This window comes from Phoxinus phoxinus (assembly GCF_949152265.1).
Source record: "Phoxinus phoxinus genome assembly, chromosome: 13".
Lineage (NCBI taxonomy): Eukaryota > Metazoa > Chordata > Actinopteri > Cypriniformes > Leuciscidae > Phoxinus > Phoxinus phoxinus.
In genome coordinates this window covers 8,453,749-8,467,360 of record NC_136888.1, presented here as the reverse complement: position 1 = coordinate 8,467,360, position 13,612 = coordinate 8,453,749, and the positions used below count along the sequence as shown (strand labels likewise).

General features: G+C 36.7%; 1 protein-coding gene across 2 annotated transcripts in view; it reads left to right on the top strand.

Annotated features, from left to right (window-relative positions):
- Positions 1-5,445: 5,445 nt before the first annotated feature.
- lgals8b (galectin 8b) overlaps positions 5,446-13,612 on the top strand; it is a 31,152-nt gene continuing 22,985 nt past the window's right edge. The window contains exons 1-7 of one of the 2 annotated variants that reach the window (XM_079633453.1): positions 5,446-5,734; positions 5,975-6,063; positions 6,824-7,034; positions 7,222-7,341; positions 7,792-7,818; positions 7,953-8,041; positions 8,116-8,281. In XM_079633453.1, the coding sequence (XP_079489579.1) occupies positions 5,696-5,734; positions 5,975-6,063; positions 6,824-7,034; positions 7,222-7,341; positions 7,792-7,818; positions 7,953-8,041; positions 8,116-8,281 (741 nt within the window). In that variant the 5' untranslated portion in view covers positions 5,446-5,695. The remainder of the gene's footprint in view (positions 5,735-5,974; positions 6,064-6,823; positions 7,035-7,221; positions 7,342-7,791; positions 7,819-7,952; positions 8,042-8,115; positions 8,282-13,612) is intronic. The other variant, XM_079633454.1, reaches the window with a different exon arrangement.

Sequence of the window (13,612 nt, the reverse complement as noted above, 5' to 3'; positions counted from 1 at the left end):
AACAACCTTTCTGTTCGGACCTTATAATCATTTACAGTGCTTAACGCTAAAGGAACTTTGTGAAGAGGATCTAAACTTCGAGATGTCGTCCCGCGACAATAAAAGACCGCTGAAAAATCCAAAAGCAAAGTTGACAATGCCAACAGGTGATGCTAGCCACGCCGCCTCAGGAAGAAACCCTCTAATTGATAACATTCATGACTACACGACTGGCTCGGTGACTTTGCCTGTAATGGAGGATCTTATGGAAGAATTTCCTCCTCTGTCCCTGTCACCCAGACAATCTCCAGCTCCTAAAAAACCGATGCTTTCTTCCAAGGTAGAAGACATAGATGTCGTCGCTTCCCTGTCGAAACTAATAAATGAAAGAATGGATGAGCTGGCGTTGCAGCTAGATGGTGTTAAAAAAACTGTGGACTTCGCGTGTGAGGAAATAAAAGATGTGAAAAAACGAGTGGGCACTCTAGAAAACAGGATGACTAAAGAGGAGAGTCGCATGGACACACACACCAGCAACAGATCTTTGACCTGGAACGGTACTCTCGGAGGTGGAATCTGAGGCTTGGTGTCAAAGAAGATGAAAAGAACGATGTCCGCCAGATTGCCATCGAGATCTGTCAAACCATTTTACCTGAATGCAAAAACCGCATCCGTGACACCGTTGACACTGTGCATCGCAACGGCGCCAAGCTCCCTAACAGCAGCAAGCCCAGACCGATTCTCATTCAATTCATCTCAAGGGTGACCAGAGATAGCCTATGGAAAGCTGCAAAGACGTCACAATTTCTCAAAGACAACCACTGGAAATTTGCAGAGGATCTCTCAAAAGAAGATAGAGAACGACGGAACAAGTTATGGCCCATCATTGAAAAGGCGCGTAGCGAGGGCAAGAAAGCTTACTACGTTGGATGTCGTGGATTCGTTAACGGGACAGAAATCTTCCCTTCTTCAGGATAACCAAAGGTGGTAGTTTACATTGGCGATGTTCGCCCTGAATTGCTCTTAGACATTATAATGTTAAGTTACTATCATCACAATGTTACTGTGAAATTTAAAATAGGAACAAATTTATTTATTTATTTTCTTATCTTTTTTTAATGATTGTAACATTGCTTCCTATCTAGCACTATTCTGTAGCCTACATAAGCTGAGAATCTAAGTTTTGTTTATATTGTTTTTGCCAAATTGTTAGTTCATGCTGCAAAGCTCGATCCCTTTTTGAGGTAGATCACTTAAATACTTTCCTTGCCTTACACATAAAACAAATTAGTTCATATTTGTTATACGTTGTTATGTCACTTTCTATTGTTTCACTTAATGCCAGGGGGTTAAGACAAATTTGTAAACGTAAAGCCTTATTTTTGTATGCAAAAAACTTTAAATCTGATTTTTCTTTCTTTCAAGAAAGCCATTCAGTAGCTGCTGATGTAAACTTCTGGAAGTCCCAATGGGGTAATGATGCATGGTATTCGCATGGGTCAGAGAGGTCAGCTGGGGTCACAACTTTGAAAGGTTCTTTTAATGGCACTATTCTACATTCAGATTGTGATTCTTTAGGCCACTATATTTGTCTACTAATTGATCATAACCACTCTATCTTTATTGTTATTAATATTTATGGTTACAATACCAAGCCTGAAAATGATAAATTAATTGATTCTATAGATGTAAGGTTAACCTTTTGGCTCTCCAAATACCCTAGCTCATTTATCTTAATTGGAGGTGATTTTAATATTACTTTAAATAATTCAATTGATAGGTGGCCCCACGTCCCAAATTACAGAGATAATTTAAAAATGAAAACTTTTATGGAAAAATTTAATGTAGTTGACATTTGGCGAGAAAAGTTTCCTAATAATATATCCTATACTTGGAGTAACAGTTCAGGTTCAAGGAAATCTCGAATAGATTTTTACTTAATTTCTAATAATATACCGAAAGACAGTGTAACAGTCAATATCCTTACAACACCACTTACTGATCATCAGGCAATCTATATTAAGTTCCAACTCTCTGCTCATAATAACAATAGATCCTCATATTGGAAATTGAACAGCTCGCTCTTAGGACATAGCGCAGTAAAATTAGAAATTAAGCGGTTAATAAAGCTATATTGGGATAAGGGTAGGAAAAATAACCTGTATTCTGCTAATTGGGAACTTTTTAAATTTGAAGCAGGCAAATTTTTAAGGCAATATGGAGCTAAAATGGCTAAACTTAAGGCAGCAGCAGAAGAAAAACTAATTGTTCAAATCTCTTCAATATGTCAACTACCACCAGATGGAGTATCAGAGGAGGATAAATTACATCTAAGAAAACTTCAATGTCAACTCGATGATTTATATCGTGGAAAAGCTGAAGGAGCTTTTGTTAGGTCGAGAAAAAGATGGATAGAGGAAGGTGAACAAAACTCCGCTTATTTCTTCCGCTTAGAAAAGCACAGATCCAAGACAAATACTATTCATCAGTTGAATATAAACGGCACTGTCACTGATGATGCCCAAAGCATCTCCCAATTTTGTTATGTCTTTTATTCAAAGCTATATGAGTCTAAATACAATGCAGATACAGCGACTAATTTTATCAACTCTATAAATAATGTAAAAATGATAGAACGCACTGATAGGGATTATTGTGACAGTCCACTTACGGAAGAAGAGGTTATTAAAGCTATTGCTCTTCTTAAAAATAATAAATCACCTTACAACGATGGACTGGTATCAGAATTCTATAAGTCATTTTCTGATCTACTAGCACCTTTCATGTTACAAGTATTTGTCGAAAGTATTGAAAGGAGTACTCTTCCATCGAGTCTCACGCAAGGCCTCATCACTCTAATCCCAAAGCCTAATAAGGATCCGCTTTTTATTGACAATTGGAGACCAATATGTCTTTTAAACAATGACTATAAAATCATGGCTTTAGTGTTGGCCAGAAGAATAAAAGATGTATTAGATGATATTATAGACAAAACTCAATCTGGATTTATGAAGAATAGGCATATCTCTAACAATCTCAGACTTGTTCTTGACATTTTGGATTACTCAGATCTGATACAGGATGACTCATTTATCCTCCTCTTAGACTTCTATAAAGCCTTTGATTCTATTGAACATGAATTCATATTTCTCTCTCTAAAAAAATGTGGCTTTGGTGATATGTTCTGTAATGCTGTCTTGGCCCTGTATTCAAATGCTAATAGCTCCGTTAGAATGAAAAATGGCACAACGTCAAGATTTAATCTTAAACGCGGGATCCGACAAGGATGCCCAATCAGCCCTTATTTGTTTTTACTTTGCATGCAAATTCTTGCCTCTCATATTTCTAATAGCATCATGAAAGGTATTAGCATAGCAGGTAAAGAAATACTCATCAGCCAACTAGCTGATGATACGACAATTTTTCTTAAGAATGCCAGTCAGGTGCCTATTGCCTTAAAAATTATTGAAGAATTTTCCACAGCTTCTGGCTTGACCTTAAATTTAAACAAATGTCAATTATTACCTGTCAAAGATTGTGAGGATCAGAATATTTGTAAGATTCCCAACCGAAAGGAAGCGAATTATTTAGGCTTAATCATTTGTAAAGATGAAAAGAGAAGAATTCTATTAAACTTTCCACCGCTTATTAAAAAAACACAAACCAAATTAAATCAATGGTTGCAGAGAGACCTAACAGTAAGAGGGAGAGTCTTGCTCTCAAAAGCAGAAGGCTTGTCTCGACTAACATATGCAGCTCTTTCTGTTCATGTGGACAACAAAACTTGTAAGGATATTGATTGTATGCTATTTAACTTTCTTTGGAAGAATAGAACACATTACATCAGGAAAAATGTCATAATGAATAACTATGAACATGGTGGGCTAAATGTGTTAAACTTTGCTACTCTAAACAATACTTTTAAAATCAACTGGGCCAAACATTTTCTTAAAAATCCTGTTTCCATTTGGAATTTTATTCCTAACTTTATATTTTCTAGATTTGGTGGTTTGAGTTTCATATTAGGTTGCAATTACAATGTAGACAAATTACCGGAAAAGCTCTCTTTATTTCACAAACAAGTTTTGTTAGCATGGTTCCTCATATATAAGCACAACTTTTCTCCCCATAAATATATTATATGGAACAACCGAGATATTTTGTCATTATTTTTTTCCAACTGGATTGAGAAACAGATTATTTTAGTGTTTCAACTGTTCAATAGTGATGGACAACTTATGTCTTATACAGAATTTTTAAACACCTATAAGTTTCCAGCCACACCGAAAGAATATGCAATAGTATATGATGCTATACCTTCTGGTGTCAAAATACTATTTAGAATTGTTGATTTTAATTTATCTTCTATTCCTTTCTACAATCCAATCGATTCAGATATAGGTAAAATTTGTCTGACCTCTTCTAGAAATAACAATAAATATGTACGGTCTTTGTTTCAGAAAGAAGTGATATCTGTTCCACATGTTGTTTCATACTGGAATTCTTTTGTAAATGATATTATCTGGAAAAAAGTATGGACAATTCCCAATAAGTTTTTTGTTACAAACAAGGTCAAAGAAATTTCTTTCAAAATTATCCATAAGTACTACCCTGCTAACCACTATATGACGAAATTCAAAAGGGACATTGATGTGAACTGTTCTTTTTGCGGAAATCACCCTGAGACCACCCAGCACCTTTTTTGGATCTGCACACACTCCACAACCTTCTGGAAGGACTTCTGCAGCTTTATTATGAAAGAACTTTACAAGGACTTTACTTTGAAGTGGGAAAATGTTGTGTTTTGTTTTTTTAGAAAACAAAGTAAAGAAGATATGTTCTTTATTATAAATTTATTAATTGTGCAAGCTAAATTCTATATCCACAAATGCAAATATATAAAACAAAAACCGGCCTTTAAACATTTTTATTGTGATATGTTATCGTATATAAAATTGTTTAGTGGTTCAATGAACAAAAAGGCTATGAAAACTAGAAATATTTGTATAACTTACAATTTGTTTGAATGTATGTGATGCCTATCCCCCGGGCAAGGGTAATATTAAGTTGTGTGTTTTGTATACTTTGTATACTGTTGTTTACATTTGAGCAATAAAAATAAATAAATAAATAAAAACAGTTCATTTCTCCATAGAGCTATATGGCCATCTAGTGGCAAGAGTCATTAGACATCATGTTGTTTTTTTCCACAAGAGGTCGACAGAAACACCAGAGTGAGATATTTTGAGCTGAATTTATAGGGTTATGCATGAAAATGTTATTTTGGAATTAAAATATAATGTATTTATTGTTTATAGATAAAAAATATAGTAGGTAATTTAAAGGTAGAAAAATGTAAAGTTAAATAAGTTAATAAGCTAATAAGTTAAAGCATTATTAGACATTTTACTGTAGGCTATACATCTTAAAGCATGCTGTAGTCTGCATTAATTTGATTTATAATTCAGTCGTTGCCTACTTCATATTCCTCTCGCGCAGATTTGATCTCTCTCGCGTTCGTTTATTTATTTATTTATTTATTTTCAGTCTGGAACCTCCTACAAAGGATGCTCAAACATGGTATTTTAGCAGGCAGTTTCGTAGATTTTGAGACGCAGCCTGTCACTCCTTTGTCAATGGAGAAAACGGGATTTTAGCAAGGCCACGTTTTTTTTTTTAAACTTTAAGTATATTATTGTTAAATAGAGGAATTTTAATGTCAGTCGCAAATGCAAAAAAGACGATTCTCAATCCGGTAAGTCATCGATTTATTCGTCCTTACAGCTCAAAGGCTACGACAACAATACGTAGGCTACTGTATTTAGCCTACTGTAGCTATATAGCGTACGAAATTGACCTTTCTTAAGCGTTTATCTCTTCTCTGTTTTTAACCATTCTGTTTCTAGCATCGTAATAGTAACTTAGACTATAATAAAATGCAAAAGGATTGTGTTTAAAACGTTATGAACGTGGTTTTCATTTTGATTTTCACCAGACTGTCCCCTTCACTGAGATTATACCGGGTGGTCTTCACCCAGGAGAGATGATCGTTATACAGGGATGTGTTCATAATGATGCTGACAGGTAACTCAACTCAATATATCCGTTGGTTTATTTTCATGATAAATTACATGAGAATCTTAAAGCATACCATAGTTTTATGTATAATTATTTATGATTAAGGTTCTGCCCTTCTGTGTCCCAGTTTCATTTAATGTTTAGTGAACACTATCGACTATGAAGGAACCGTCTGAATATTCCACATACAAATTACAATGCAAACGTATAAACAATGTCAAATCATTCATTAATTCAATTAATTTTTAAGTTTTATATACAGTGCTAAGCATAAGTGAATACAGTATACACATGCTAAAGTTCTGAGGAATAAAAAAAATCATCTTTTAGAAATTGATCTTAATGCCTTAAAAAAATTTAAAAGAGGAAAAATCCAACCTTTAAGGACACCAATTTTCTTTGGGAATGAAAATGAATGTATCGTAAATAAATAGATGTTCTTCCTTAAAGTACAGGGGGCATAAGTCAGTACACCCCTATGTTAAGGCAGATTTGTATTTTTAAAGGCCAGTTATTTCATGCATCCAGGATACTATGCATCCTGATAAAGTTCCCTTAGATTCACTACAGGTGGTATTTTAGCAATAACTCCATTCATATTAATACAGTATACTCAATTAAAAATATATTTCACCTTAATGCTATTTTCTCATTTCAGTTGCCGTAGTAGGTTCCAAGTGATCATATTGACTTAGGCTTACTACATGAGGCCTACTAAAAAGGGAGGTACAAATATTTCTGTGTAATACATTATGTGCTTCCATAGGTTTCAGTTTGATTTGACATGTGGCTGCAGCACAAAGCCACGGGCAGATGTTGCCTTTCACTTCAATCCCCGCTTCAGCAGCTCTCCGCAGATCGTGTGCAACTCTTTACGACACGAAAACTGGGGGAAAGAAGAAAATATGGACCTCATGCCTTTTAAACAAGGAGCTACCTTTGAGACCATTATCTTGGTACTTTGTGATGTTTTCAAAGTGAGTGTGAAACATTATATTACAGGTAAAAAAAGCTAGTTACAGCTTTAACTAAAGTTATTCAGCACAGTCTAAAGCATTTAAACCCAGATGAATTATTATTTGTAGTAGTTGTTGTAATAGAGCTATTTCCAGAGAGAAATTTTAGATTTGTTAAGTGACAGGAATTTAAATCATTTACTTGTAGGTAGCAGTAAATGGCGTTCACATTTTGGAGTATGAACACAGAATTCCTCTTGAGATGGTCGACACATTTTCAGTCTCTGGAAAAGTAGAACTGCATGCCATTGGCTTTATCCCTGACTCAGTAAGTGACAAACACTAGTATTCAAATATTTGACTATTCCTATTTGGACACACCTACTCATTCTTTATTATTCCTTTAATCATTATTATATTCCAAATGTTAGTATAATACTAGAGTCATTAACACTCAAGCATGGGAATGCTATAGTGACCAAAACAATATATTTTTTAAACATAGTAGCCTAGCCACTCTGTGCTTAGATTACAGTGCACAAACTTGCCAACTTTGAGATTTTTAAACAGTATTATACAGTTAGTTCAGCTCCATGTATGCATTATTAATATAATTTTGGCATAATTTATATCAAAATTTATATTTGTTTATATTTTTATTTATACAAAATTTATATTTATACAAAACATAAGGATAAAAGCTGAAAAGGATGTTGTTGAAAAGGGTAAATAATATGCATTTCAACTTTGCAATGACATATTTTCTGTTTTTGCACAGGCAATATTTTCAAAATCAGATGACCAAGTAAGTTTAGCATCCCTGCATCTGACATCAACAATTGGTCTTGCATAATTTATTTATTTATTATTAATGAAAAAAATGCACTTCATATTAACATGATAAAAACATGACTCACAACATTAACTGTCATTTTGCAGAGCATACCCTACAAGGGCAGTTTACTTAGAGGAGTCATTCCAGGGCAGCATATAACAATCAAAGGCCATATCAGCTTATTCCCTCACAGGTAGATACTAAACTTATCTTTTGTACAGTTTTTTGCCTTTGACACCTAATTATCTTATTTTGTCTTTTCTCAAGTTTCACTGTTAACCTAAGGTGCAGCCAATCAAACAACATCGCCCTGCACCTTAACTCACACATCAAATCTGGCATGCTTATCAGGAACTCTCTTCTCAGCCAGTCATGGGGGCCAGAGGAGCGTGAACTGCCATACTTTCCCTTTTCAGCTGGAAACTACTTTGAGGTACCTCTGACCTTTGCTTGGAAGCATGGCATTAAATTTCACTGTTATGCTGATGATACACAGCTGTATTTTTCTTTGCACCCTAACGAAACTTACCATTTCTCAAAATTAACGGAATGCATAGCTGATATAAAAAACTAGATGACTAGTAATTTCCTACTACTTAATTCTGAAAAAACAGAGATTCTAATTATTGGACCAAAAACCTCCGCACGTAATAACCTAGAATACTGTCTAACACTTGATGGATGTTCTTTCAAGTCTTCGTCGTCGGTTAGGAACCTGGGTGTGTGTACATTTTAAAATATTGCTGATTACTTACAAAGCACTAAATGGTTTAGCTCCCAAGTACTTGAGCGAGCTCTTAAAGGGTTAGTTCACCCAAAAATGAAAATTCAGTCAGTAATTACTCACCCTCATGTTGTTCCAACCATGTAAGTCTCACTCCTCCATAGGCTTTCAGAGGGATCCAAACTCGCCGGCCCAGAATAGTTATTAAAACATCGTTACAATAGTCCAAGTGACTACAGTGGCTCTGCATTAAGTTTATCATGCGACGACAATACTTTATGTGCGGAAAAACAACAAAAATAGCCAAACAACGCTCTCAGATTCCTCTAGTAAAATTAGATCCTTCCAGCTATCCAGCTTGCATTGTCGAGTGGGGAGTCTTTGAACCTATTGCTTTGACAGTCCTGAAGGACATTGTGCAAAAATTAAAACCAACATTTTGTGCAAATGACATGATGCCTAGTCGCCTGTTAAAGCAGACCTTTGAATCTGTAGCACTGAGTATAACCCATCTGTTTAATAAGAGCTTGTCCAGCGGGACCTATCCGCAAGAGTTTAAACACGCGGTGGTGACACCGCGGCTGAAGCGGCCAAACCTGAGTCAGGATGAAATGAAAAACTATAGGCCAATCTCGCAGATCTCTTTTATCTCAAAAATTTTAGAAAAAGTGGTGTTGCAGCAACTACTATCATTTTTAAATAAAAACTCAATAGGAGAAATGTTCCAATCAGGGTTCAAAACCGCCCACAGTACAGAGTCGGCACTATTGAAAGTGCTAAGCGATATCTTTTTGGCCCTAGACAAAGGAGACGATGTTGTTCTAGTGCTGCTTGATTTGAGCGCCGCTTTTGACATGATCGACCACAACATCCTCATCTCCCGCCTGGAACATTCAGTAGGATTAAAAGGCACAGTCCTGAAATGGTTTCAGTCCTACCTGAGCGGTAGATGCTTCTCAGTTAAACATAATAATGCGACCTCGGGTAAAAAATCTCTTTCGTGGGGGGTTCCGCAAGGATCGATCCTTTCACCAGTATTATTCTCGTTATATTTGCTACCTTTGGGTAGCATTTTTAGAAAACACGGAGTGTCATTCCATTTTTACGCCGACGACACGCAAATGTACTTACCATTCAAGCGCTCCACTAGTGCATTTGAGTCACTTTTAGAATGCCTAAACGACGTTAAAATCTGGATGGCTAAAAACTTTTTAATGCTAAACGAGGAAAAAACAGAGGTTATTATGTTTGGTCACAAAAACTCTGCAGAAATTATATTAGACTCAAGTCCCCTAGCACCGTACTCGCGAAAAATAGTTAGAGATTTAGGCTTTTTAATTGACAACAACCTAAAATTTGACAAACAAATAAATTCTGTGGTCCGGTCATGTTTTTATAATTTGCGTCTACTAGCGAAAACCAAACCTTTTTTTATCAAATAAAGACTTTGAAAGAGCTATCCACACTTTTATCTTTTCTAGGCTTGATTTTTGTAATTCGCTATACGGTGGCGTCACCGCTGCTTCGCTGTCTCGTCTACAATCGGTGCAAAATGCAGCAGGGAGGCTTTTAATGAGAGTTAAAAAACATGAATCAATAAAACCCGTCCTGGAGTCTCTAAACTGGCTTCCAGTACAAGCCAGAATAAAATATAAAACACTACTTTTTATCTATAAAGCTTTAAATAACCAAGCCCCACCATATCTGACTAGTCAGCTAACGCCATACAATCCCTCTAGAACATTGCGCTCAGAGACCCAGAAGTTACTCACAGTGCCCAGAACACATCGTCTCCACAAAGGTGACCGGGCCTTTGCGGTAATAGGACCGAGACAGTGGAATGAGTTGCCACTATCTATTAGAACTGCCAAATCACTTTCCATTTTTAAAAACTTGCTGAAACGTCATTTGATGTCATTAGCGTTTAATTAGATAGATGAGATGTTGTTGTATGCCGTGTATATATTGTTTGTGTTGTGTTTACGAAGCTCAGCATAAGCTGTCTTTGTACTAAATTCTGTATGTAAAGCACTTTGGTTCAACTTGGTTGATGTTTAAACAGTGCTCATTTCCTTCTCTCTGGGCCTCTAGGTAGTTCACGTAGTGTTTTTGCGCAGCGCGTCTGTGTTGTGCGTCACCACGCATCACACACATGACCAGCATCAGCCAAATAGTGAGTCTGCGTGGTGACGTGCAACACAGACGCGCTGCGCTTAAACACTACGTGAACTACCTAGAGGCCCAGAGAGAAGGAAATGAATGAAATGTTGTTTTTCCGCACATAAAGTATTGACGTCGCATGATAAACTTAATGCAGAGCCACTGTAGTCACTTGGACTATTGTAACAATGTTTTAATAACTATTCTGGGCCGGCGAGTTTGGATCCCTCTGAAAGCCTATGGAGGAGTGAGACAGCCTTCAGATTTCATCAAAAATATCTTAATTTGTGATCCGAAGATGAACGAAAGACTTACATGGTTGGAACAACATGAGGGTGAGTAATTACTGACTGAATTTTAATTTTTGGGTGAACTAACCCTTTAACGCATTATAGTCCTATTGCGATCTCAAAATTCTGGCTAGTTGATAATACCTAAAATATCAAAATTGACTGCTGGCGGTAGATCCTTTTCCTATTTAGCACCGAAACTTTGGGACAGTCTTCCTAACATTGTCCGGGATACAGACACTCTCAGTTTAAATCTAGACTAAAAACACATCTCTTTAAAGGGACACTAAGTATCTTTTTAGGTATTTTATTATCTAAAATCAATATTTTTATTCATAAATATGTCCTCAATGGTGTACAAATACCTCGGCCAATTATCTGACTTATCCTTATAAATGAAGAATTTATTATCTTTATATACATGGGACGGGTAGGTCCACGGAGGCTTCCATGTAGTTCCGCCATCTTGCAAAACTATAATAGCAGAGAGGGACAAAAAGTACTAAGTCAACGCGTTTCCACAACGCGTTTTCGTTCAGAGCCAGCCGAAACCAGCAGAAACGCAGGTGCAGAGCAGTGAGAGGCGCTTGAAACTGCACCGGCAAGTTTAAAAGTCTGGATTGCATTGTTATTATGGACCATACATATGCCGCGCCACAGGAGAAGAAAACATCGTCGCCAAAAAAGTCAAAAATAGAACGTAAAATGCCCGGTGGGGATAAATTTATCCTCCCCTCAAAGTGATCATAGTGCTAACAGACGGATCACAAAACTTATCACGGATCCGTGGTTTGATTAAAGTCAATTTTATTTAAAAATGATTACTCACTCACTCTTGAGCGTCTGGCGCGAGTGATTTCAAAGACGTGTTTATGCGCGTCTAGTGGCGCGGTGTTTAGCGCGGCGCGGTAGACGCGAGCCTCATTCTACTCCAGTTTGCGCGAATGAGGCGAATTGCAATCACAGATAATGTCTTTTCTATCATTTCACTGTAGCTCAGCATCGCGATGTAAAGTTAACGTTATTGCATGATCACAGTTCATATGTGTGGGGAAAGATAAGCTATTAGAGTAAAAATATTGCGTTAGGCTACTTCAGTTAATAAGAAAAAAGATTTTACAATTCCTGCACATGCAGTGATGAAGTTCATGTTCTCATGATTTATTTTTATGAATAACAATGTTCAAAACACCCCTCCTCGACGAAGTGCTATTAGAAGACATCCTGTCTAAGCTTTTTGGTACATATCGCCTACCGTAGATGCAATGCGCATTTGAAAAAGCGAGGCGCTGGAGAACAAAATTAGTTTGGATGCAAAATACGAATTCACCACTAGATGGGAGTAATTCCTACTTAGTGTCCCTTTAACCTAGCATACACATAGCACATTATCAACTTATATAATTCAATGTTAGGCTGCATAAACTAGGTCAGCTGGAACCGGGAACACTTCCCATAACACCTGATGTACTCGTTACATCATCATAAGACGAATGGCGTCTACGCTAATATTAGTCTCTGTTTATCCCGAGGTTTACCGTAGTCTGCCGGATCCAAGCCGTATCCAGATCTGATGAAGGACCTCAGCCTAGACACGACGACAACACAGTCCTGAAGTGTCAACTAGTCTCTCCCCTGTGAAGGCCTTCTTCCCTTCCCTTTACCTCTGTACAGATAAAACATTATCAAAATGATTATAGTTCGCATGTATCCACGTAATCGACAAAAAATTCTGTATTATGCAGGCCAGACAAGTAATTTGGCGATGTCAATTTGTAAAGTAAGACTACGCGCCTGCCCTGCACACATATATATTCAAATGCACATACCTATAGACTAAACACATGATATGCATATGCACGCCGTCAGCGTTTTCACAGATTAACTTGACTTGACCTATGCCACCTAATATGCATTTATAATATACATTATGAGCAATACGAGTAGCCATACGATATAATAATAATAATTCATTACATTTATTTAGTGCTTTTTTTTCTGCACTCAAAAGCACTTTACATAGAAGGGGGGAATCTCCTCAACCACCACCAATGATATGGCTGTATATCAGCACGGCTGTTGGCCTGATATACAGCCATATCGCATGGCTATGAGTTTGATATTGCGTTTATGCTGTACAACAGTTTGACTGCACAAGTGTGTAAATAAATAAGAAACAACAACAGTGTGTCTTTAAAAACCCTCTTTTGTGCGGAACTACTTCCTTGCACTATGGATTAAAATCTCAAGTTGACAGTTTGATAGTTGTGCCCAAGCCTCTGTTACTAAACGTACACCAGAATGAATAATCAACTGAAAATCGTCCGCGAGTCACTGTCATCTCTGATGTAATAAGCCTGGTTTTCTTTACATTAGCGCCGTTTTGGACTGATTCTTTGAATGCATTCACTTATTGGATGATTGGACTGAAAACTTTCCCAGAGTTTGGCAGCTTAAAATGATCTGATCGCGCCATTGTAGTGATAAACTTCTGACTCCCAAGACCATCTAACTGTGTGACGTAAATTACTTCATTGATTTATTTGAGTTATTTGTATTAAATTATTTTAACACGTTAAGGATTTTGAAT